This window comes from Furipterus horrens, unplaced genomic scaffold, assembly GCF_987537825.1.
Source record: "Furipterus horrens unplaced genomic scaffold, mFurHor1.1.pri manual_scaffold_1, whole genome shotgun sequence".
Taxonomy (NCBI): Eukaryota; Metazoa; Chordata; class Mammalia; order Chiroptera; family Furipteridae; genus Furipterus; species Furipterus horrens.
The window spans coordinates 172,167,006-172,191,786 of NW_028327171.1; the positions used below are offsets into that span (position 1 = coordinate 172,167,006).

General features: G+C 38.8%; 1 protein-coding gene and 1 pseudogene across 1 annotated transcript in view; one reads left to right on the forward strand and one right to left on the reverse strand.

The window, feature by feature from the left end:
* PDE11A (phosphodiesterase 11A) overlaps window positions 1-11,916 on the reverse strand; it is a 356,500-nt gene extending 344,584 nt beyond the window's left edge. The window contains exon 1 of the mRNA XM_090268071.1: window positions 10,999-11,916. Coding sequence (XP_090124197.1) covers window positions 10,999-11,916 — 918 coding nt within the window. The remainder of the gene's footprint in view (window positions 1-10,998) is intronic.
* An 8,272-nt stretch (window positions 11,917-20,188) lies between these two features.
* Window positions 20,189-20,707, forward strand: LOC150022300 (large ribosomal subunit protein uL23 pseudogene; annotated as a pseudogene).
* Window positions 20,708-24,781: the final 4,074 nt, after the last annotated feature.

Here is a 24,781-nt window from a genome sequence, read left to right on the forward strand (position 1 = left end):
GAGACACTATCTCGTATGGTTGTTCTGGGCTTTCAAAGACAATGCTCAAAGAAGAGGAAGTGAGAGAAGAACCTGACCCCAGTCTCACTTACATAAAGACAGAATTTAAAAAGCCAGCCTTAACAACTGCATAGCACATGCAACCATACCACTTTTCCAGATGACCTTATGCACAAAAGAATAAAATCTAGACTGGTTTCCTTAGCAACACTGGGATAATCCTTCCCATAATATCCCAAGGTTACACTTCTTAATTCCATTATAGCCATTATTAAAACTTTAAATATGTAATTATGCACATTAAGTTGCCAAATACCTATAAAAATATTAGCTCATTAAGTTGCACAGCCATTTAAATGAAAAAGAGGTACCACGTTATTTCTTTAAAATGAAAAAAGGAAAGGTTAAAACATTCTGATAATTTGATGAAGTACTAGAGGCAGCATAAGTAGGAAAGGGATAATGCACAATATTAAAATTAACACCATGTCTAAACAGAATAACATGAAATAAAAAAGACTATCTTTTTAGTACAGTCAGCACATCTGGAATAAAATTGTGTCATAGAGTCCACCTAGCCTAATAAATTATTAGAGCTTGATTACAAGCACTGAGATTTAGTGTTCATTTGCCCTTTAATGTCAGTTCCTAGAATTTATTTACTTTATCAGTACTGGATCCAAGTATTGTCATTTTAAAAATTTTCTAGGATTTAGAGAATAAAACTATAAGTAATCAATCTGGATATTTCATGTGGGAATTTATAGCGTAGAAACCCAATGGATACTTTTGAGATTACCTATTATACTAGAAAAATAGACATTGACCAAATGTAAAAAAATGAAAGAAAAAAAGAAAAAGAAAAGAAAAGAAAGAAAAAAAAGAAAAGAAAGAAATTAACTTTTTTTAATGTTTGTCAAATGCAGAATATGTATTATGGCCAGTAAATCCTGACAGTCTAATGTTCAGTTAAACCATCTGATTACCTTACATTTTAAGTAATCATTACCTGTGTATAAAGCATCATGCATGTGTAGTACTGTGTCAAAATGTACCCGAGGTTTGTTTTAATCAGGTATGATACAACATACAGACATGAGAATGATTGTCATGAAGGAATGTCATAGCCACAGATCTTTAGAAACAGGAGGCACAACATGCCATTTAGGGCCACATGGGGAGAGACCAGGGTCAGTCAGGAGGCAGAAGGGGAGAGGGCAGACATAGTCCAGAGCCTTCATTGGGGTTCTTTCAGGAAGGAATGAGTGAAACAGGCTAGGTTCCATGAGTCAGTGTACGATTAGGTAATTTGAATAATTTTGACAGGTTCTGGGCTATAGAGGTGAATCCTAGTTGTCCAGTACCTGTCTCTAGGGTGGCTTGGAGCAGGGGGAAATAGTGGCTTAAGTGAGAGTTTGATAAGAAAGACAGTTGTAGATGGGGGGGTCTGGATAGGTTGGTTTGTATATCACAGACACACTTGTAGGAGAATCATATGCAATATCCAGTTACTAGCGGCCCCAGGAGTGGAAGGCTCTCTAAAATCAAGGCTCGAAATGACAGAATGTCAAGAATACAAAAAATAAGAAAATAAAGTCAATATAGGTACTACCACATTTTAAATCAAAGTTCTCCTTTATGTGCAAGGTCCTCCCCAGGATCAGGCCCTTTAACTAAATCCTGCTGGACTGTGCATTTAAAAATATTAATGAAGCCTACATTTCTTACTTACTTTGTTTTTTTGACTATGCTTTCCCATAATCTCATTAGAATCTAATGATTAGATTTAATGATTCTATCCTTACAAAATATCATATGGGGTAGACACGTCTGGACATACTATCCCTACATTATAACTTTAAAAACTAAGACAGAACTGGAAATAGAATCCAAAATTCCTGTCTCCTAGTCTAGAGAATATTTTTTCACACTCTAATGTCTTTTGCAGTTTCACAAAGTGATTAGTAATTTAATAATTTAATTCTCAAACAAATAGGCTTCATCAGGTAGCACAGGGAAAGGTTTTATGACTAGACAAAAGTCATCCCTTCCCTGCACACATGTTTGGCCCAAGTTACCTCCCATAGAGTTTCTTCTGGGAAATAGAGTATCAAGAATAAACAGAATTACTTGAAGATAATGGAACAACCAAATATCATTATGGCATTTCTGAGTTCATTTTCAACATATTTCAATCATTATACTCTATATATTCCCAAAACTTAGTGCTCAATTCAAAGAAGGATATTCCTACCTGACTTGGTCTCTGCACACATTTACATTCCTGGAGAGTAAGCTAATATCCCTGGTGACTCTGGACAGTCCCCACTTGGCTATCCAGACACACTTGCCACCTTTCACTGCCCTATTCTGTGCCTGGAGTCTGATTCCTATGGACCACTGCACCAGGGCTTCCTTTGCCCTCTGGGCCTCAAACAAGGCTGGATTCGACCAATGAGAGGCAGTGGTGGGAGACAGATGGTGTGAGGAGGGTAGCGTTTCCTTCTTATCCTGGGTCATGGTTACCAGCGCTGAGTTTCTCTCCCCCAGTGCCACCATTCTCAGGGTTCTGGTAGTTGCACCCTCCTCTTCAGATATAAGGGTGGCAGTTAATTTCTACATAACAAGAGAAGCTGTACTATTTATTCTTAAATACCTTATTATTTCATCTGGGAGGTAGGATGAGGAAGAGGTGCAGCAAACACCCAATTTATTGCTGATAACTATAGGAAGAGAAGAGAAAGAGATGGCTCTCACTTGGACTCACCCCATGGACATCTAATAACTACATCTCATAAAGAGCAGGATATAAATGCAACTGTCTCAGAAGTTGTGAGACCTTTTGAGAGTATGTGAAACATAATTAATAAACTTGAAAGAGCAATGTTCCTGAAAAATAAATAATTATAAGATTGGTCAACATAATAATAAAACTTCATAAGCCCTATTATAAATATCAATAAGGTTGGTCAATATAATCTCCTATATCACAAAGGATTTTTCAAAGGAAAAGTCCTCGTGTCTTCAAGACATGTAAGGGGTGTTTTTGCTTCAATAAGTTTTTTTTTTTTTTTTTTTTTTAAATATATTTTATTGATTATGCTGTTACAGTAGTTCCAATTTTTTCCCCTTTACTCCCCTCCACCCAGTATCTCCCTCCCCCAGCATCCCCCCCCAAGTCCATACCCATGGTTCGTAAAAAATAACTATCCCTCCCTCTCAGATATTAAGACCCTTTGTAATCTTGTAAAGGACAATGGGCGAAGGTCTCAAGCTCCTCTAGCTGCTTCAAGCTGGACATGGTCGTCGTCCTACCTACCCTTGGGTCCAGAAATCCCTAATAAGAGTGGGGGTGTGGAGGGGAGGGTAGCCTTCCCACATGGGGAAGGATCATGCAGACTCCAGGTCAGTTGGCTGTCTCCGGACAACGGTGTGCTTGGTTTAGCAGGCTGGCATCCTTGTTGTGTTCTGGGGGCAACAGATTTGGCAAAAAGGGTTAAAAAGCATCATTCAATCCATAACTACTAGGTGGCAAAAGGCAGGGATTAATTTTTCAATGTTCCACATTAGGAGAAAAAAAAAAAAAAAAAAAAAAAAGGGCTTCTTTGGAGGAAGGTGTGCTAGGCACATCTCTCCTGTCCAAAACCCTTTTGCCCATTTTATTTAGTTTGGGCTGTGCTTCAGTAAGTTTTATTATATGGTGGAGTCGTCATGAGGAAACTAGAATATGCAGTTGGCCAACAGTCATGCTCCATCCTACGCTTCTGCCCTGAAGTTGTCAGTGGACTGTTACTTGTTGTTAGTATTTGGTCAGTGGCAGTCTGCATTCTCTACAGCATGGTCTCCACATTTAAAGAAGAAGGAAAAAAAAAGAAAAAGAAAAGTAAAGGGAAGAGGGGGAAGAGTCCAGCAATTAACATGAAAATTAGATCAATGCAGAAAGCAATTCAGATAATCACAGTTATCTGGCTTTCATAAGCCTGATTTTTTTTTTTTTAAGACTACAAAATAGGGCCCAATGAGTTAAAAGACATGTCAAGTGGATGCATATCATGGTTTAGCTGTCTAGATTGTCTGACTAGGTGGAAGTTTCTGCTTGGAGCTGGTTGAACCGACCATATAAAGGAGGCATCAGTGGTAATTAATTCAATTGCATTAAGTCCGATACAATCCACTGCAGTGAATGAGAAATAAAAAAATCATGTCTTGATCTTGAGTCCACAGTCATGAAGTTATTTAAATACCCAAATACTTATAAGACTAAGAAAATAGAAAAGAGCACATGAAAGCATTACAGAAGTTTAAAGGAGGGAGAGATCATGTCCAATTTGAGTGGGATGGGGCAGGGATTACCAAGAGTTTCATGCAATGGGCTTTGAGGGGTAAAAGAATTTAAACTGTCAGAGGAAAGAAGGCAAGGGGACAGATGTAAGTGTGCATACAATAGTTTATCGTCAGTAAAGGCAACAAAAAAAAGTGGCCAGGCATGAATTTTCTGGAATGTGGAGATCTTTTTGAATCCCAGCTCCTTCACTTCCCAGCTGAGTGACTTTGAGCAACTTTTTCCTTCTGTAAAACAGGGGTGGTAATAGCTAGGGATTGATGAAAGGATTAAAAGAGGCAATACTTGTTTAGTGCTCCCTAAATGGAGTTATTGTTAATCAATAGTCAAGCTTCAGTTTCCCTTTTGACTACCATTATTTTTAAATTTTAAAAAATTGATACCCAAAAGAGGTATCTCAAAAGTTCCTCATTTTTCCTTCAATTATAAGAGATTTCTTACACCAAATTTGCAACAGCCTAATGCTATATTTTATGGTAGAAAACAGAATTTATCATTAATATGTGAAACCACCATTCAGTCCTTGAAAACAACCAATTAATAAGAAACTCTTGGAAATATAGAAAATACACTTTTTTTTCCCCCGGAGCCTTCTTTACTATTTTAATCTTTAAAATAAATAAACAAATTTAGCCTAAATGCCTATAAATGACCAGGAATCAAAGTTTGCCCTGAAATATTAGAAATCCAAGCCACTATTTTATGACTAAACTGCTTCTCTTATGATTCAAGTCTACTTTCCAAAAGAATGTGGTTATATTGCAAAACACCACGCTCAAAATAAGTGTCTAAGAAGCAATAGAGGACCTCAAAGATCTTGTTGACTTTCCCATAAAACAACTCAAAGCTATTTCAGAGGAAAGCTTCGCATAACTCTTAAACACTATATAAAACATGGAATACTAACTTCCAAATTAAGCCAGCCTTGTACATAAACAGGTGACCCAAATCTCAGAAACCAAAAGAAATTGGTCAGATTAGTAAACATTTAGCTATGGGTTGGGAAAAAAAAAAATTAAGTTAACCTTAAATTACCTCCCCATGAGTCTGTAGGAACTGTCCTTTTCTGTAATCTATCTTCATGTACAAAGCAGCAAGTGCAATTTGTCACTGTGTTTATCATGATCGTGTGTCTGTCAGGAAGAGGGGCTGAAATAGCCAATGTTTCCTGCTTCAAGTACAAAATCAATTTTGATTCTGAGATCGTGAACATGTTTGTGGACTTGGGGGATTTTTCAAACACTATGTGCAAAGCTGAAATAAAATTTCATGAAACTCCTCTATAATCCTAGTGTTGGAGTGGGATCGACACTCGCAAGTGCCAGTAACTTAATCACACAACTGTAAATCCATGTCTGTTAATACTGGCTCATTAGGGAATAAACCATTTTCGTCACTGATTTTCTAGCTACGTGAAATTAATCTGAGGCCAAATACTTTTAAATGCAGTTATTTCAATAGAGATTATTCTAAAATAAAATAAAATTCAGTGAAACTAATGATTAAATATTATTATTTGTATTATTATTTAATGTATAGCATAGTACAATACATCAATAAACACAACTTGTGTATAATATTTTGCTTTCCATCTCCTCTCTTCAAGGATAAGCAATCAGCCCTCCTTTCTTAGATCATGAGAAAGCAGAGCAAGATATGAAGGAGCAAAGAAGAAAGAGTAGTCCTGGCAGAAAAGATGAAAATCCCAGAAATAGAAGAGCACTATCCTGGCACTGAAAATGGCACATAATTTAATTAGGGTGGAGCTAAGACCATGCAGAAGCAGTAGACACTGGGCTGGAATAAAATTAAACTTTCTCACCTAAGACTCAGTATGACTCAGATTCAGGGCCAGCTTCATGGCATGCAGTTGCAGGGGACTCCCTGCTTAAGATTTAATTTGATTTTTGAGTTTGTGCTTTGAATCTGTCCTTTGCAGTCTGCTCTTGCATTGCCCTCTGCTCTTGGTTGGGGTCTGGGTGGGAATGTGGGAGGGGTCAGCTGCACATTCATGCCATCAAGGGGAAGAGCAAGGCTGAAGTCATCCCAACCCAGAGCTGTTAGCTCTGTGGTGAATCGAGCAGGCAACTCAGTGGGAGCCTCTCACCCACCCCCAATCCAGGTACTGAGAGTTCCTCAGCATGGAAGTTAAAATCACTTAGGGGTCACACATTTGTTGAGGGTTTGGGCAGCAGACCCTTAAGAAGGGAGGATTGACTTCACCCCCAACCAGGTTCCTGCTTTATTTATCATTTCGCACTTGAGTTCCACAAATTATATAGGTGGCTCTACTGAAAATCTTTATTTACCCAGCTTTTCTTCCTGTTTTTGTTGACATCATTATTCTTCTCCATACTCCTCAGGTTTGGAACCTCTGAGTCAGCACTGACTTCTCTCTGTCCTAGCCCAAATCCACATGCGGAACGTCTCCCATATGTCCCCCGCTGTCCACTCCCACTGCTCCCGCTTCTGTTCAGTTGTTCACTGTGGCTCTACCAGACCACCCTTATAGACTCCTAATTATTTTCACAGCTTTGAGCCTCCCTTTGTTCAGTTTATTCAGCCACTGCCACCAAGTAACCCAAAATATTACTCTGATCATGCTATAATGTTTTTAAGGCCTCCCTGTAGCCTACTATAAATGAAACTCAAACTCAAATTCTTTAGTCAGGTATTCAAGTGCCCTTCTTTTGTCCTCACTTTGGAACACTACTTTTAAATACTACTTACTTTTGAATATTAATTCTATAGTATATGCAATACTTTTGCCAAATTAAACCACTCACTGCCCCCTACACATATTTTGGGCTTGTTCATCATCATATCTCTGCTGAAGCCACTTTGCTGTACTTTGATCACTTCCCCTGGTGCCACAATCATCTCCAACAACAAAATCTAACCCTTTTCCTAGCTCAAATGGCACCTCCTCCATGAAGTCTTCTATTATGAGTCCAGCACAATGTGACTTCATTTTCCTCTAACACTAATGCCATTTAATTTGTGTCATTAAGTATAGCTTGGCATTAGTTGTCTGAATAGTACAGGCCCCTTGACTGTAAGTACCTGGAATGACAGAAGTATGTCCTCTCACCTTTGTACACAGGCCTCCAACCTGAGCCTTAGCTATAATGGACCCTCAGTGTATGTTTGTTGGAACTAATGAATGAATGAATCTGTTGTGTAAATAGATCAGGTTTTCTGAAAGCTTGGCACACCTGTAACCCCTCTTCACCATCCCCCATCCTTCTCTCAGTTCACTAAACAAAACATCTTGGCTACTTTTCAAACACCTGTATCATTATTATCAACACTAACAAAAATATCACCTCATGCTTTTTATTAATGTTTAAAGTGCTATGTTCTGTATGCTTAGAATAAGCTCAAGAGAACACCTGTTACTTGAGTGTTCTTATTTTCAACCTCTTGAGGGCATTATTTTTCATTACTAAATGAAAGTGGGATGTTTAATAACTTACAGCTGTCAGGGGAAAAAAGTAAACTGCAACCACTGTGATCCATACTGCGTACCTAAAATAAAACTTTTTCCACTTGCAATTCTTTATTTGTCTCTGAATTTCAAGTCTGTTTTTTGTTGTTTTTTTTTTAGTATTAATTGAAGAAAGTAATCAAAAGTAATGAAATGACCTGACGAGTATTTTTGCTGTCAAAACTTTTATTCAACTTCAGTATTTCATTAAAGCATCTATCCTTGACTCCAGAATGCCATACTTATTGTCATAATCCCATAAGTGTCTTCAATGCCTTTATCTCACCCATATTTGAAACTCCAAGAGTATCATCAACCTAATTATCAAATGATTAAATTTTGAAATTCTGTGTGGTAATTCCATCTCCTGAAGAAAAAAAAAAGTACAGTAGTTGAATGTGAGGAAGAAGCACCTTTAAGATGTAGTAGTTAATAAAGAATCAACGAGGATAGTTACATCTTTACATAGAAACTTCAAGAGGTTAACAATATATAATGAGAACTACAATAACACCGTGATAAAAGACCATGCATTTGGAAGATCATCAGTTTTCATTAAGAAAAATCTATAACAGCAGAAAATGGACAGGGGTAAATACTAGAACTTGGGAAGGATGCAACATCAATACAACTCTATAAAAAGTTTATACTGCATGAGTTACAAAGAGGAACAAAGTGTAGAACTTTTGGTAGGGTAGGCTATGGTCAAGTGTTATCAATCACATTTAGAGAAATATTTAGTAGAATGTAAAGCTGATTCTAAAATACTTAATTTAAGGGTGGAGCACAGCTCAGAGAAAGAATAGGCTGGTCAAAATGTGCTAAGTTCACATCCCAGTCCCTGATAAGTAGAAAAGCAATTGAAAATGAAATAAAAAGAAAGAAAAATACTAGCAAACTAGATATCATCGAAGTCATTTCCTGTTACCATTTCCTGAGTAATTGCAGTGTGCCAGGTAATGTTTTGTGGAGCTTAATGCAAAATCTCATTTTATTTCCAAAACAATAATCTTTTTCATGTAAGTGTTATTTCCACTTTTTAGATCAGGAAATTGAGACTCAAGAGATCAAGAAAGTCTCCCAAGGTCACACTAGTGGTGACTGTAATGCATCGTAATAAAGAAGTCATTTCATCAAAGAGTAGCATAAGGAACATAAAAAATACACCAGGTTAAAAATACATAGTGGAAGCCAATAGGGAAAGAAAGGAGAAACTTTCTAAGAAGACCGAAATAAAATCTTAAACTCTTAACCCATGTAACAACACCTTTCTCTTCCCTGCCTTTGCCAGTCCTCCCAACAACCCAGTTTTACAGCTGTCATTATTATCTTGGCAGAAAACAAAACAAAGACTCTCCTTTCCCATGCCAGCTTGTAAATATTAAAAGGCAACTTTGTTCTACACTCTGTCTTAAGAGTAAGAATAGGGCCCAGAAGAAACATCAACTGCTGAAAATTTTATTTTCTATGCCTATGATAACACCTCTAGCCACAGTTCTAGTCAGCAGGTAGACAAGCTAACTGCTGAGGAAGCTGGGAATTACACTTCTGAAGGAAAGACAGTGTAGGAACAGTATTAAATAAAAGTTAGAAGCTGGAGGAGGGGAGTAAGAAATACAAGCTATAAAAATGGAAGAAAATCAGTTGGTGAAGGGTAAGAAAAGCAAAGGCAAGAAAGAGAAAAGACTGCAATTCTAGACTATAACAAGAATCATCTAACTGGAAAGGGATCTTTTTTAGCCCAAGCACACAAGAAGAATGTGGAAATACTGAAAAAGAAGAGTTTACGATTGTTCAACTTTTTACAGAATCTTCAACATATCAATTATTAAATGTTTTTATTTCTTCTCATAGTTTTCTGGGATTACATAAAAACAGACACCTGTTAAAGATTATTCGTTGGTTAATCGACCTAACTATCAGTCTTCAAGAAGTGTATAATGAATAATACATCTAATCAATAACAAAAGGTTAACAGAAGTGGTATTTTTGAAATGCATTCCTTAACATTAAAGGGTTATACTGACACCACACAAAAACAGAAAACTTGGTTTTAGTACAAGCTAGTCAATTTTCTATGTAGAGCTGTCCACTTTCAGATGATATATAAAATGTTTCCTTTAATATCCTTCCCACCACTTTTCCTATTCTGATCAATAGCAACCAAACTCAAGAAAAACTTGTAGCTCTACTAAACAACTGAAAGAAATGCTCCTCTATCAATTCCTATGAACCTTGAAGAAGTCTCATAGAAAATGGCATCTAGTTTCACTATATACAGTGAATAGGTAATGAAGAAATTAGAACTGACTGGCTTTTGGATCCAGGATCTAATATTAACTTGAAATCAGTGTGAAAATGAAAGGCTTAAAAATACCAGATGACAGCATGTTGGGTTTCCTTTTCCACTTGAAACTAGCAGTATTTACCCTGCTCATTCAGAGTTGCTAGAAAATTATCAATTTTTTTGTCTGTTTCACAAACTAAAATACTGTTCAGTCCTGTTAAAAGCTGACTGCAGATAATGCTGTATTCCAGCCTCAAGATAAATAATCCTTCTACTTGTTCAACTTCTGTAAACTCAACAAGAACAGTTAAAATAGATGCTAAAATGGGTCACAGGCCCATTCTTCTCCTGACTTTCCCTCTCTTCCTCTTGTTCTCTACTTTGGAACTCATGCAACTATAAATTAGAGAAAGGGATAGGAAAGCAGGTAGGCACTTCGTTCTCTTTCCAACCATGAATGAGAATGAAATGCATTATGGTCCCAAAAAGACATCAAAGACGCCAACATGCCCATTTTCTTGAGACTAACACTGAAATTCTGAAGTAGACGTCTTTTTCTACCACCCCACAAATGCATTCTAAAACCATACACTGATATTCTTAAAGACAAAGTATCTTGACAGAGAACATGTAGTATTATTGGATGCAAAATGTAGCTCTTGGGATATATACATTTTCTACAAGCCACCGTGTTAGGGCAAGATCATGATATCAAAGATGGTATAGAAACATTCTAACTAGTCTAAACTCAGAGGAAATTTAAATAGCTAGAATCATATTGTAAAGAGTCTAAATTAATGTGTTCCTGGATGCCAAGGGGTAACTTAAGGCTTGGCTCCCAGGCCAATGGGGGTCTGGAAAGGGGACAATGTAAAGTCCTACCTGGTAGGCATCAGGAATGTTGACCGTTTCTCCATGCTCCCCGACATAGCCAATGATGCCTTTGCCCCAGGGGACCTGCACCTCATTTGAGTTCTCTGTGCTGCTGCAGGGCAGCAGTGGGGTCCCTGCATGCACATCAAACAATTTGGAGACCAAACTCTTCTTGCCAGCAGCCACCCTTTCCACCAGGAAAAGAGAGCAACGGTCAGCATCCACCATGAGGCAGACAAAGATGAGGATCTTGTAGCTCAGGCTGGTAAGGTCAAGGTCATTGGAGATATCCTTGACCAGTTCCAGAAAGAACTGACGCTCATTATGCTTTTTGAGGTGGCACTTGTAGTCCATGGCCGTAGGGGGATATTGAGGCAGATTCACCCTGGATTCCAGAAGAGCACTGAGAATATGGGCTGTGGTGGGGGGCAGGGAGCTGGCCTTCCGGAGAAGTGCCCTCCGCCGCACACTGCTCAGGGGCTCCTGGGCCCGGGAGGTCACTTGTTCGTCATAGGTCCTGTTCACGTGGATGGCTTTGGAACGAGCAAAACTCTTCCTTAGCTCTTTCTGAGAAGCTCTTGGCTTCAGGTTCCCATCGCCCCGGCTGCCACTGGCCCAGCTGGGACTCAGGGGAACCCCACCACAGTCCCCGCCACCCGGAGTGGGCTGGCTGTTGCCAGAGCCAGTTGGTCCAGTGCCACCATCAACGCTGCTGCTGCTGCTGCTACTGCTGCCTCTGCCGCTGCCGCTGCCAGTGCTGGCCAGTGCAGGCCTGGGGCCTAACGCCCCCTGACCCTGCCTGTGCCTCTGCAGCCACTTCTCCACGACCTCCTGCTTCCCCTTCCGCAACAAATAATCTTCAAACAATTCTGGGTGCCTGTCTAGGAAGGTTTCCACCTCCCCAAAGTCCAGGGGGGTAGCTGTCATGGTCCCAGACACAGTTTTCACTGCCTCTCTACACGTGGACCAAATGTTTACCTTTCTCAGCCCTCTAGCTGGTCCTGCACATGTCTACCCCACCAGGATTCCCAGCTCCGTGTGGAGATTCTGCAGAGAGGTAGCTTCCTAAGGGGCTGAGGGGTGCCCCTTCCTTCGTGCTCAGAGAGTGGCTGGCAGGAATCCCATGCCCTCCTCCTGATACTCCTGCTCCGCACAAGGCGCCCCCACCGAGCTGCCGCCGCGGCCACAGGTTCCTCCTAGAAACCCGGAGCTATCACAGCTCCTGCTGGGGCTGCTGTCGCCGCCGCTGCTGTAACCGGAGGAGTGGACCTCGGTGAAAGGGAGGTAGGGCAGGACACGCCCCTGAGCCAGGCAAGGAGCCCGGAGGGAGGAGAGAAGGGGAGGAGTGAGACTCGGGCACCCAACCAGCCAAAGTACACCGCCCAGGAAGCCAGGCTGTTCCTGGAAGAGTCTCTGGTCCGAAAGGATCGGCGCCTGGGAACACAGCGACTCCCGACTGGGACACGAATTATGGGAGAAACGCACCTTGTTTCTTACCCCTCCTTCTTTCCTTATGTCCGCAGCCCTTCCTATTCCAGCCCTATAATCCTCCAGCGTTTCAAGGCGGTCCCGGGGGGCCCAATGGAAGCCCTCAGTACAAAGAAGTGTTGATGTTTTGCAGGAATAAGACCCAGAAGCTGACTCGAGGAAATAAGGATGCCCCAAGACAGGCAGAGTTATTTTTCTGGGACGTGACTGAGGATTGTTGGTTCCTAGGATTCCTGGGACTGCCAGCTAACACTGCCCGACTCTTTGTGGTGCTCAGTAAATATTAATGGAAGTGGATTTACCTGAAATTAGTAAATGAAGTTCCCCTATCTGAGCAATTCATGACTTTATCCAAATTCATGGACCTGGGATTGGAGTGGGGAAGGGTGATACTTGGATTAGGGACCCTCCCTAACAGGGGCATATAGCAAAGTGAACATGAGGTTCTCAGGGGCTTCCTTCCAAAAAGCCAGTCCTGCATGCAGGGAGATTTCTCCTTTTCATGACTGACTTGCCATCTCCTTCTTTCTCCAAGTTTAGGACACCTATGCTTCCTTTACTCTCACTGTCATAGGGCTTATGGATAAGATCTCTCCTCTGTGGGAGGCTCCCCATCTCGCTGGTCTCTGATAGTTAGGCTGAGAATAACATCAGGTTTCCCTTGGGCCCTTTCCAAACCCAGTGTTTAAACATAGGTGATTTGTGAGCTAGGAGAAGCAGGCAGAATCACCTTCTTGAAGCCCAAGGGTCTCCTCTTTCATGAGAAACAAAAGCAGTTAGAGAACCATCCAGTTTCCTGGAACAGCAGAGCAATCTAGAAGTGATCTTAGTGGATGGTAGCAATGAGGGTAATAAAAAAGGGCTGCAGAGGAGGTGGATCACAACTTTTACAGGCTTCCACGTGGCAGGCACACAGAAAAGACTTACACAGTACATAAAGCTTATTCCTGGAAGATGTCCTCAGACAAGGTGTACTGAACACTTGCCATGTGCTGATCACTTTAAATTAACACATTAATTTAATCCTCACAACAGATTTATGATGTGGGGACTCTTTATTTTCCCAGTTTAATGATGGGGAAACTCTGAGAGGTTGAGTAACTTACTCAAGATGTACAGTCAGTCCGTGCCAGAGCTGGGCTATGATGCATTTAGTTTGGCTTCAGAGTAAGGCACATGCTTAGCCACACCACTGAATGCCCCCACCAAGGTCAACCAAGTCCTACCTGTGCAAGATTTGGGCCACAAATCAGAAGGAGCAGGGAGGGAGAAAAGATGCACTTGCTCAAAATGATTAAGGGCATGGCCTTGGCACTGGGGATGCCACTGTGAACAAAGACTGCCTTCAGAGAGCCTACATTATGGTGGGGAGACAGCCAATAAAGAAATAAGAAAATTAATGTGCAGAATAATAAAGCATCAGTGATAACATCTATAAAGAAAATCAAGACTTAGCAAAGGATTAAATAAAGGATGTGGTGGTGGAAAGGCCTTTCTGAGGAGGGGACACCTGAACAGAGATCTGGTGGAAATGAGGGAATGAGCCATGTTGATTTCTGGGAAAAAGGGTGTACCAAGTAGAGAAAGCAGGTGCTAAAGTGTAATTGTTTGGACTATTTAAGAGGGAAAAGGGAGACTAGCTAAAAGACAGGGAACTAAACATAGACTACTGGTAGTTTGGTGCCAACTACATTACTTTTGTTATTATTATTATTATCCTAAATTAATGGTGTGTGGAAATATCACTGCATGTGGCCACATCCCTGGGAACTTGAGTGGTCCATCACTAAAGATGGTCGGATTGGTATGCTGGAGCTGGCTTGTAGGGACTCGAAAGTTAATTTTAGCATCTCTTTCCCACTCCATATTCAATGACATTATGTAGTCTGCCATCAGCCATGATGTGAGTATTTACACATGGAAATCAACAAATGCTATGAAACAAGATTTTTTTTCCAGATTGCTTGTTGTTAAACATTGACCAGCACTCAGTAGAGAAATTCAATTGTCTACCAAATGATGAATGGATAAAAAAAAAAATGTGGTATATTTATATATTAGAATATTATTTGAACGTAACAAGGAGTGAAGTACTGATGCACACTACAACTTGGATGAAATTTGAAAACAGTAAGCAAAGTGAAAGAAGTCAGAAAGCAAAGTGAAAGAGATCACATATTCTGTGACCCCATTTATATGAAATGCCTGGAATAGGCAAATCCAGAGACTCAGAAAGTACATTAGTGGTTGCCAGGAGATGGGGAAAAGGGCAGATGGAGAGAAAGTGGGTGGCCACTAACATGTATGGAGTTTCTTTTTAGGGTAATGAAAATATTCTAAATTTTATTGTGCTGATGATCACACAGTTCTTTGAATACATTAAAAGCATTAAGTTGTACATGTTAAATGGGTGAGTCTTGTGGTATGTGAATTAGATCTCAATAATGCTGTTACAAAAAAATGCGAATGAGCATACAACTGTTCAGAATACAGCAGCAGTGTTGTGCATGGAGGCAGGAAAAGCAGAGAGCATCCTCAGAGAAAGGAGAGAAGTGGACCAGCATGGGGCTGCCTAGAAACAGAATGCTTAATAAATAGACAAGTCCTTAATTCCATCTTCATATATTCATTATACAAGCAGTTATTTAAAATGTGTTGTGTTCCATCCAGACTCTGGGGATAATAAAAGTCTAAGACAAAACTTCTCCCTTTGATTGAGGATCTCACAGTCTATAGCACAAAGAGTGGGAAGGGTAAGAAAATGAATTAAGCATTTCTGGCTCAGCTTTGAACTGGCTGTAGCCTTGGTCCCTAATTGGTTCATGAGGTCACAAGAAGTTGGTGGTTGCGGAAGAAAATGAGAACGTGACAGAGAGCACTCATGAGATAGCCAAGAGAGCTGCGATAGAGGTCTGCATAGTAGATGTGTAGTGCTATGGCCCCAATTACTATTTCCTCTTTATTCTCAATTTGTAGGATGATATGTATATTAGTCATGGTCCCAACAGGAAAAAGGGCACACTCAAAGTAATTTCAAGAGGGTTAATTTACAAAGGGATTAATTATAAAATGGATTATAAATAAACCACAGGAATAGTGAAAGAACTTGGGACTCACAGCAGCAGAAAAGTCACCTCCCCTAGACCTAACAGGAGGAGGGAGAAAAGTGTTAGCAGGATTCAGAAGGAGAGAGGCTTGTATAGTGACAACTGCCTTGAGAGGACCAGTCACAGCCTGTCAAAGGACATTGACAACTCAAGTTGACCTCAAAGGAGGAATATCAGGTGATATTCAGTCATTGATCTCAGTTTCCTCCATCCCTCCTATCATGACCACACCCAACTAGAAGCTACAGAGTACTAGAGCTTGTTGATGGAATCTATCCATAGAGGTTGTCCTCCCTGGTCAGAGAATAGAGGAGGAAAAGGAAGATCTGGAGAGCAAATGAAAAATTCTTAGCCCAGAATGGAACCTTGAAGAGGTCCCCTTAAGAAATCATGGATACTATAGCTCCAAAGAATTTTCTGTGTAGTTGTCATCTTCTGTTAACCTGCTAATTCCATCAAAACTATAATACACTCTACAGTATCATTTGCAGTCAACAGAACCCTTAAGGGCTTTAACCCTGAAAGTGTATGCTACTGTGAAGATAAATCAGTCATCTAAAGGAAAAAGTTTTGAAGATTCCCTCCCTATCCACCCCTACCTCATTCCACCAAACTAAAAATATTGGCCAAGCAGCCTATCATTGGAGAAGATAAAAGGGCTTCCTTTTTGATCCAAGTCTTCATTACTTTATCACTGCCATTGTCAGTTAGCGTTTATTGAGCATTCAGTGTGCAGAGCACTGGGTTACATGCAATACAACTTTTGTTATCCCAAAGAAGGCCTTTAAGTTTTAGTACTGGATAGAACCTTAGACATTATCTAATTCTCCACTTTCATTTTACACATGCATAAATTGAGATCTACAGTAGGCACATAACTCTTCTAAAGTCACCTGCCAAGCACAACCTCTGATCTGCTCCTGATTCCATCCCACCCTTATCAACATCCCATCCCACAACTTGATACCAACCCCCTGAAACACAATGAACTTTTGTCTCCTAAGCTTCTCTCCTAATCATTTCATCTAGTAAAACAGACTTTCACTGTGTGACCCATAGGCATCATCAGAAAGGCCGATGCAATTTTCAAAATAAAAATTCACTTCAAAAAAGTTATAATTGCCAAATTATTATTTTAGGAAATGGGGGTCCACAGAATCAAACAAAAGATGGGTTATCCCAGTTCCAAATTAAAAAATCTGAACATTCAGTTCCACAGAGATGTTTATCTTTAAAGGAATTTAACATCACACAAGGTCATAGTCTGTGCCAAATCCCAAACCTGAGGTGCTGTAATAAGGGGGATCACAGGAAAAACAGAACCATAGGATTATATATACAAGATGATAGATAGATAGATAGATAGATAGATAGATAGATAGATAGATAAGGAGGAATGGGCTCACATGGTTATGGAGGCCAAGAAGTCCTATGATCTGTGGTCAACCTTCCCAACACCTTGATTTTGAAGTCCTGACCTTCAGAACTGTCAGAGAATAAATTTCTGTTGTTGTAAGCCACCAAGTTTATGATAATTTGCTACAGTGGGCCTGGAAAACTAACATAAGGTCCTTCATCAATGCACTACTCAAACTTTTCTTTTTCTGTTAAAAGTTATCTGAAATGTCACATCCTATATGACATAGTAAGACACTTCCATAGTAAGAAGCTGTGTTTTATCTTCCTGTGTGATCTATCCTCCTGCTTCCACACATTTTGGCCAGATATCTACCATAAATCATTTAATACTTGGTATTTATTCAACCCAACATGATGCATTTTATTCTCCATTTAAAAATTTTTACATTAAAGCATGTTTTATTATTCTTTTATCTCTATTTTTTTTAATTCAGAAATTAAAGCCACTCTGAGCTATATAGCCACCTGAATTCATAACTACATTAAAAATATAAGTACCCAGAAGGTAAATTTTTTAAATTTCAAAGATATATAGGTAAACAAAAATGCCCCATGAAGGTACAGAAAGAATATCATGCCATAAATGTTTTAGATATTCTGTTTTCTTCTTAAAATCAATAGAATATTATATCTCAGAAAAAAATCAGCAATGACCAAAGTATCTTGCTGAAGAATGATTTTCTGGTAAAACAGATTTATAAGCTTTTAACTCTTTCAAAATGTTTTTTCTATGCTTTGAGACTCAAACTTAGAATAATATGAGCAATTCAACATTTAAAAAACTTCCTTGAATCTTTATGAAGGTAACTTTACTAAAACTATCTTAAATAATCAAGTGTTGAATTAGACATTGAGGACATAAAGTAGTATAAGGGTCATCCATTTCTTCAAAGAAGCTTTCTAGTCTAGGTAGGCTAATTACATTAGATACAACTGAATACAAGATACCATTGATAAAATATGACAAAGAAATCTATTTAAAAAATTAGAAATATTCTTAAATGTAATATTATTGTTTATATTCAGTAATAATCCATAATTAGCATTAATATTGAAAGTATAGACCTAGTGGTCAGAACATAAAAGGAAAAATGGAGGGAAATTCAACAATAGATTATTTATTTTCACTTAGGGAACTAATATATAAGAAGAAGGGTATAAATAAATATTAAATACTGGTCCTTCCTTCTTAATTGCCATCATTCACTAAATCAGAAGTAATTAATCACTCCAGGCACTGTTCTATACACTTTATAGGGAAAATACTATAAAGATAGAATAAAGATGCCTTATCATTTAAAAGAAAGTCTCCATTTGTCTCATCTGTTATTTATGGTTTGATTAAAAGATGAAATATTACTCCCAAAATTAACTTTAACAGCAACTAATATCAAAAAATAAGCATGTTACTTCTTAATTATTTATTTTATTTTTTCAGTGATCATAATAAATGAGAGAGCCAAATAGCTATAAGTTTTGAATAAGCATTTTTAAAATATACTATATGTTAGTTATAAAATACTTATAACATTTTAATGTCAGAACTTACCTTTCCAAATTCCCGTTAAGATGGAGGCATAGGTAAACAGGGCTTGACTCCTCTCACAAGCACAACCAAAATTACAACTAAACTACAAAGTAACTATCACCCAGGATTGTCAGAAAATCAAGCTTTATGGAAATTCGACAGCCAAGGAATCTGTGGCAATGAGGGATCCATGCCCTACACCAGGACCCCCAGTCCAGGGTTCCAGTGCCAGAAAGATAAGTCCCCATTACTTCCGGCTGTAAAAACCAGTGGGGATTGGGGCAGTGGAAGAAACTGCAGGATTCTCAGGCATCTCTTCTTCAGGGGTCTGCAATGGATTTAGGATTATGCAGACTCTTTCCCTCTGTGCTCCAGAATAGGGGCAGCAGCTGGAAGTGCACCAGTGTCATTCAGGGAGAAACTGAAGTGTCTGGCATTAGGGAAAGTGCCAGGGGGCAGCTCCCTCCCAGACAAAATTCCAGAGGCCAGGCATCATTGTCCCTTTTCTGAGCCCTTTCCTGCACAGAGCCACAGACCAGTGACTCCATATCTAAAACTCCATCAACCTGGTTCACAGGGTCGCCCCACCCAAGTGATTACCTAAGGCTCTCCCCATTCAACCTATGAGCTTGCTTTTCTACATTAGGCCATGCTACTAACACAGGGATTCAAAACAGCCCTACCTAATACACAGAAACAAACACAGGGAGGCTGCCTAAATGAGGTGACATAGAAATATGGCCCAAATGAAAGAACAGAAAACACTCCAGAAAAAGAGCTAAATGAAATGGAGATAAGCAATCAATCAGATGCAGAGTTCAAAACAGTGGTTATTAGGATGCTCAAGGAATTCTTTGGGTACTTTAAGAGCATAAAAAGACCCAGGAAGAAATAAAGTTACACTAAGTGAAATAAAGAAAAATTTACAGGGGCTCAACAGTGGAGTGGAAGCTGAGAATCAAATCAATTATTTGAAACACAAAAAAGAAAAAAAAAAATTCAATCAGAACAGGATGAAGAAAAAAGAATATAAAAAAAAAGAAAAAAGAATAGGGTAAGGAGCCACTGGGACAACTTCAAACGTACCAACATTCAAATCATAGAGGATCAGAAGGAGAAGAGAAAAAGCAAAAAATTGCAAATCTATTCAAAAAAATAATTAAAGAAAGCTTCCCTAATTTGGTGAAGGAAATAGACATGCAAGTCCAGGAAACAGAGAGTCTTGAACAAGATGGGTGCACAGAGGACCATAAAGACACATCATAATTAAAATGCCAAAGGTTAAAGAATTTACCTTTTAAAATATATACATCAAAGTTAAAGATAGGTTGAACTTTGAGAAACTAAAAATCTCTTACAAGTTAATCTTATTAGTATAGAATAGAATGTAAAATAGTAGCTAACATTTTTAGTTATTATTTTGGAAACTCTAATTACATCAGTGCTATGTGCTATATAAGAAGAGATAATGAATGTATCCCTGTGCATTATGCAGCCAGTCAGTACACAATGGAACCTGATGCTTGATATTTCTCCTGAAATTTAGCCTCTTAAAGATATTTCACTTTATATATTTTTTTCAGCATAAAACCTGATTTTGAATGAGACTCTTCTGTGTATTGTAAATTTCTTTACTCAGGAAACCCTTTCCACGAAGATGGCACCCAACGCAAAGAAGGAAGCTCCTGCCCCTCCCAAAGCCGAAGCCAAGGCAAAGGCTTTGAAGGCAAAGAAAGCAGTGCTAAAAGGCGTCCACAGCCACAAAAAAGAGAAGATCCACACGTCACCTACCTTCCGGAGGCCTAAGACACTGCGGCTCCGAAGGCAGCCTAAATATCCTCGCAAGAGTGCTCCGAGGAGAAACAAGCTTGACCACTATGCTATCATCAAGTTCCCTCCAACTACTGAGTCAGCCATGAAGAAGATAGAAGACAACAATACACTTGTGTTCATTGTGGATGTCAAGGTCAACAAGCACCAGATCAAACAGGCTGTGAAGAAGCTCTATGACATTGATGTGGCCAAGGTCAACACCCTGATTAGGCCTGATGGAGAGAAGAAGGCATATGTTTGACTGGCTCCAGACTATGATGCTTTGGACGTTGCCAACAAAATTGGGATCATCTAAACTGAGTCCAGCTGGCTAATTCTAAATATAAAAATTTTATTCTAAAAAAAAAAAGTAAATTTCTTTACTAGTTATTTTACCATCAAGAAATAGACAGATTTAAATGTTCTTCCAGATACCAACATTATAAATATAGTAAACAAAAAATTGGCCAAATTGTTAAATTCATTCAATAATACAATAAAATATAAAATGTGGCTCATTTAACATACTCCTGTGAGTACAGTAAAATGTATCATTTGTTAACAATGACCAAAACAAGTATCTGTCTCAGCATGGCTGCTTTTTCTCGCACTTTTTCACCCATCTCTTCTTTCTTAAATTGCAAACTCATGTGTTAAATCTTGTCCAATACTTTGTGTGTTGGGTCTTCTCATTTAGGAGAGCCTCTGGTGAAGTGGGAGTGGTGCTATACATCACCATCATGGTAGAGTGAAAACCACTGTAGGGAGCCTCAGGCACAAGATCATCTCTGTCACTGCCCCTAACGATTTGGGGTTGAACCTTCCTATATGCATACATATATCAATACATATTTTTGTATGTGCATACAAAACCTATATATAAAATTGAGCCACTCTATAGTATTGATCTGAAATTTGCTTTTTTTACTTAACAGGGAACTACAGACTTCCTTTTACATCAGTACCAATAAAACCTTCAAAATTCAGAAAAAGGTTTTATCTGTAAGTAAAATTAACATTCCAAGAAGAAAGACTATGTTTATTCTATCCAGAATTATAAGAGAAATAACTTTCTCTTCTAAATCAGAATTTATCCTTTAATGGTAAATTATCTTCTTGAGTAGCTCACCAATGTTCTTAGACATAATAGTGAAACAGAATCTTCTAGTCCTAGCTATCAAAGAATCTCAGTTAACTAATTTTTCATGTCAAGTAAAATTGCACAATAATTTGATAATTGGTCTATAATTAATCTAAAACTGGAATTTTTAAAGGTTTTATTTTTTATCAGAATTAGAGAAGTCCTAGGAGACCAGGGATAGTTAGACTAAAACTATCAATGTCACAAGTTAGAATACAGATATGAACAAGTCTAAAATGGGAGCTGGGAGGCTGCAAGCAAATATGGAAACTGGAAAGAAGAACAGAGAAAAGTTCACAGCAGAAGAAATCATTAACAAAATGAAAAGCAACCTACTAAGTGGGATAAAACATCTGCAAATAATATATCTGATAAGGAATTAATATCCCAAATATGTAAAAACTCATACAACACAATAGCAAAAAAAGAAAAGAAAGAAAGAAAAGGAACCTACAAACAATCCTATTTAAAAATAAGCAGAAGATCTGAAGAGACATTTTTTCCAAAGAAGACATAGAGATGGCCAACGGGTACATGAAAAGATACAAAACATTATTAATTACTAGGGAAATGCAAATCAAAACTACAGTAAGGTATCATCTCACACTTGTTAGAATGGCTATCATCAAAAAGACAAGAAATAATAATTGTTGATGAAGATGTGGAGAAAAGAGAACTCTGCATTATTGGTGGCAATGTAGATTGGTATAGTCACTATGGAGAACAGTATGAAATTTTCTAAAAGATTAAAAATAGAACTGCCTATGATCCAGCAATTTCACTTCTGGGTTTGTATCCAAAAAAAAAAACAAAAACCCTAACTCAAAGAGATATCTGCATCCCCATGTTCACAGCAGCCTTATTCACTATAACCAAGATATGGAAACAACCTAAGTATCCATTGATGGATGAATGGATTTTTAAAATGTAGTAAAGTTGACTAACACAGAAATTGGTACCTAGAATTGGGGTGCTGCTTCATGGCCCTATATTCAGTATGTGATAGCAGGTGGCATGGAAACTGTTATTTGGAGCTGGAAAAATGGTGACCCATGTTATAGAGGTCAAATATTTGGTGAAATTGTTACCTGCAATAACTTGAACAATAGGCAATAAACTTAATGAATTTATGATTTTGGGTGAAGGAAATGCAAAACAAAATATTACTAGTGTACCTTGGTCATTCTAGCTGTATTGAACACGATTCCACAAAAGAGGTGAGCTCAGGAAAATAACTGGCAGGGTGCAGTGGAAAATAGAGAATTCAGAAATCCTAGAAATTGCCACCCTGAAAGCTACAACTGTTTCTCATCTCAACTTTAGATGAAATTTAAAAATACTCTGTGCAGCAAAGGCCAAATAAGACTCAGTCTCAAAGCAAAAAAATGGCTCAGGAAAAAGAACGTGAACATGAAAACACAAGAGCTCAAATGTGGCTGCAATGGTAAGTATGAAGTACCACTGACAAAAGGAGTAAAAATTAAAGAGCTTTTTGGAGATAGTGCAACTATCAAAAGCACCACCATCCTAGGTTTGAAAAGGACTGTGACTGTAAACATATAAAAACAATCTTTGGTCTGCAGTCATCTGGAAGATTAACTGGGCTAGATGGCTCTCAGAGATGATTGGAACTCTGGATTCAGTGGGACCGTCTTATTCTCCTTTGCCCAGCTGAATCAATCCGCCTCTTCCCCTACCGCTCTTTCCCTACAGTCTCAGACTTTTCATTATCTGTAAGGGTTCTCTGTGTGGTCTCTCCAGATGGATTGCTAAACTTCTTACATGGTAGCTTGGGTCTTACAAAAATGCAAAACTGGAAGCTGCCAGGCCTTCTTAAGGCTTAGGACTAGGACTAGTATAATATCGCTTCTACCACAGTCTGCCGGTCAAAGTGAATCAAGATCAGCTCACAGTCAATGTGAGTGGGGACTACACAAAGGCATGAATATCTCTGGAAGCATGGCTTATTGAGGGCCTTATTTGGAGATCAGCTACCACAGCGCATAATAAAAATGTATTCAATTAATAATTAGTTAATAATTAATTAATTACTCCAGCACACCATATTCTTATTGTAGTAGGAGTGGGCACATGATGGTTTGAAATTATCATCTTTAAAAAAAATTATTTTCAAGGAACTTGTATAAATGACCCATGGACATGGACAACGAGGTATCAGGGTAGGGATGGACTGTGGGAGAAGGGGTGGGGGGGGAAGCAATGGGGGGAAAAGTAGAACAACTGTAATAGAAAAAAACAACAAATAAACTTTTAAAAATTTTAATAAAATAAAATTATCACCTTACGTTTATTATCAAATACTATTTATATAACCATTATTATATTTTATTTTTTAAATTTTCATTTCTATATTAGCTTTTTTTAGTTATTACATTTTTAAATATATTTTATTGATTATATTGTTACAATAGTTCCAAGTTTTTCCCCTTTGCTCCCCTCCGCTCAGCACCCCCCTCCTCCAGCAATCCCCCCCCAAGTCAATGCCCATGGGTCATACATACGAGCTCCCCTGCTTCACCCTTTCATATACTCTTCTTCTTTTTAAAAAAAAATAATTAATTAATTAATTTAACAAAAAATAACACCCCTCCCTCTCAGACTTAAGACCGTTTATAATCTTATAAAGGACACTGGGTGAAGGTCTCGCGCTCCTCTAGCTGCTTCAAGCATCGTCCTACCTACCCTTGGATCCAGAAATCTCTAATAAGAGTGGGTGTGTGGAGGGGAGGGTGGCCTTCCCACATGGCGAAGGATCGTGCAGACTCTAGGTCAGTTGGCTGTCCCCGGACAACAGCATGTTGGTTTAACAGGCTGGCATCCTTGCTGTACTCTGGGGGCAACAGGTTTGGCAACAGGGTTAAAAGATAGATATCTTTCAATCCATAACCACTAGATGACAAAAGGCAGGGATTAATTTTTTAATGTCCCACATTAGGGAAAAAAACAGCTTCTTTAGAGGACGGTGTGCCAGGAACATCTCACCTGTCCAAAACCCTTTTGCCCATTATACTTAGTTTGGGCTCAGGGAAATATTTTAGGTTTCTCCTCTCTCAGACCTCTGGGCCCTTTTGGTCCAAGCCATTAGGATAGAAAAGAGAAACCTGTTTTAAAGTGAAGCCACAGACCACCCCAGCCACTTAGTTCAGCCAAACCATTGAGTCTCAGGAGGCAGCGATGCAGACAGGATTAAGCGAGGCCTATACATACAGACAATCACTCAGGTAATGAGATCATAGGCTTATGCTCTATGAAAACAGAAAACACATGTAATTTATG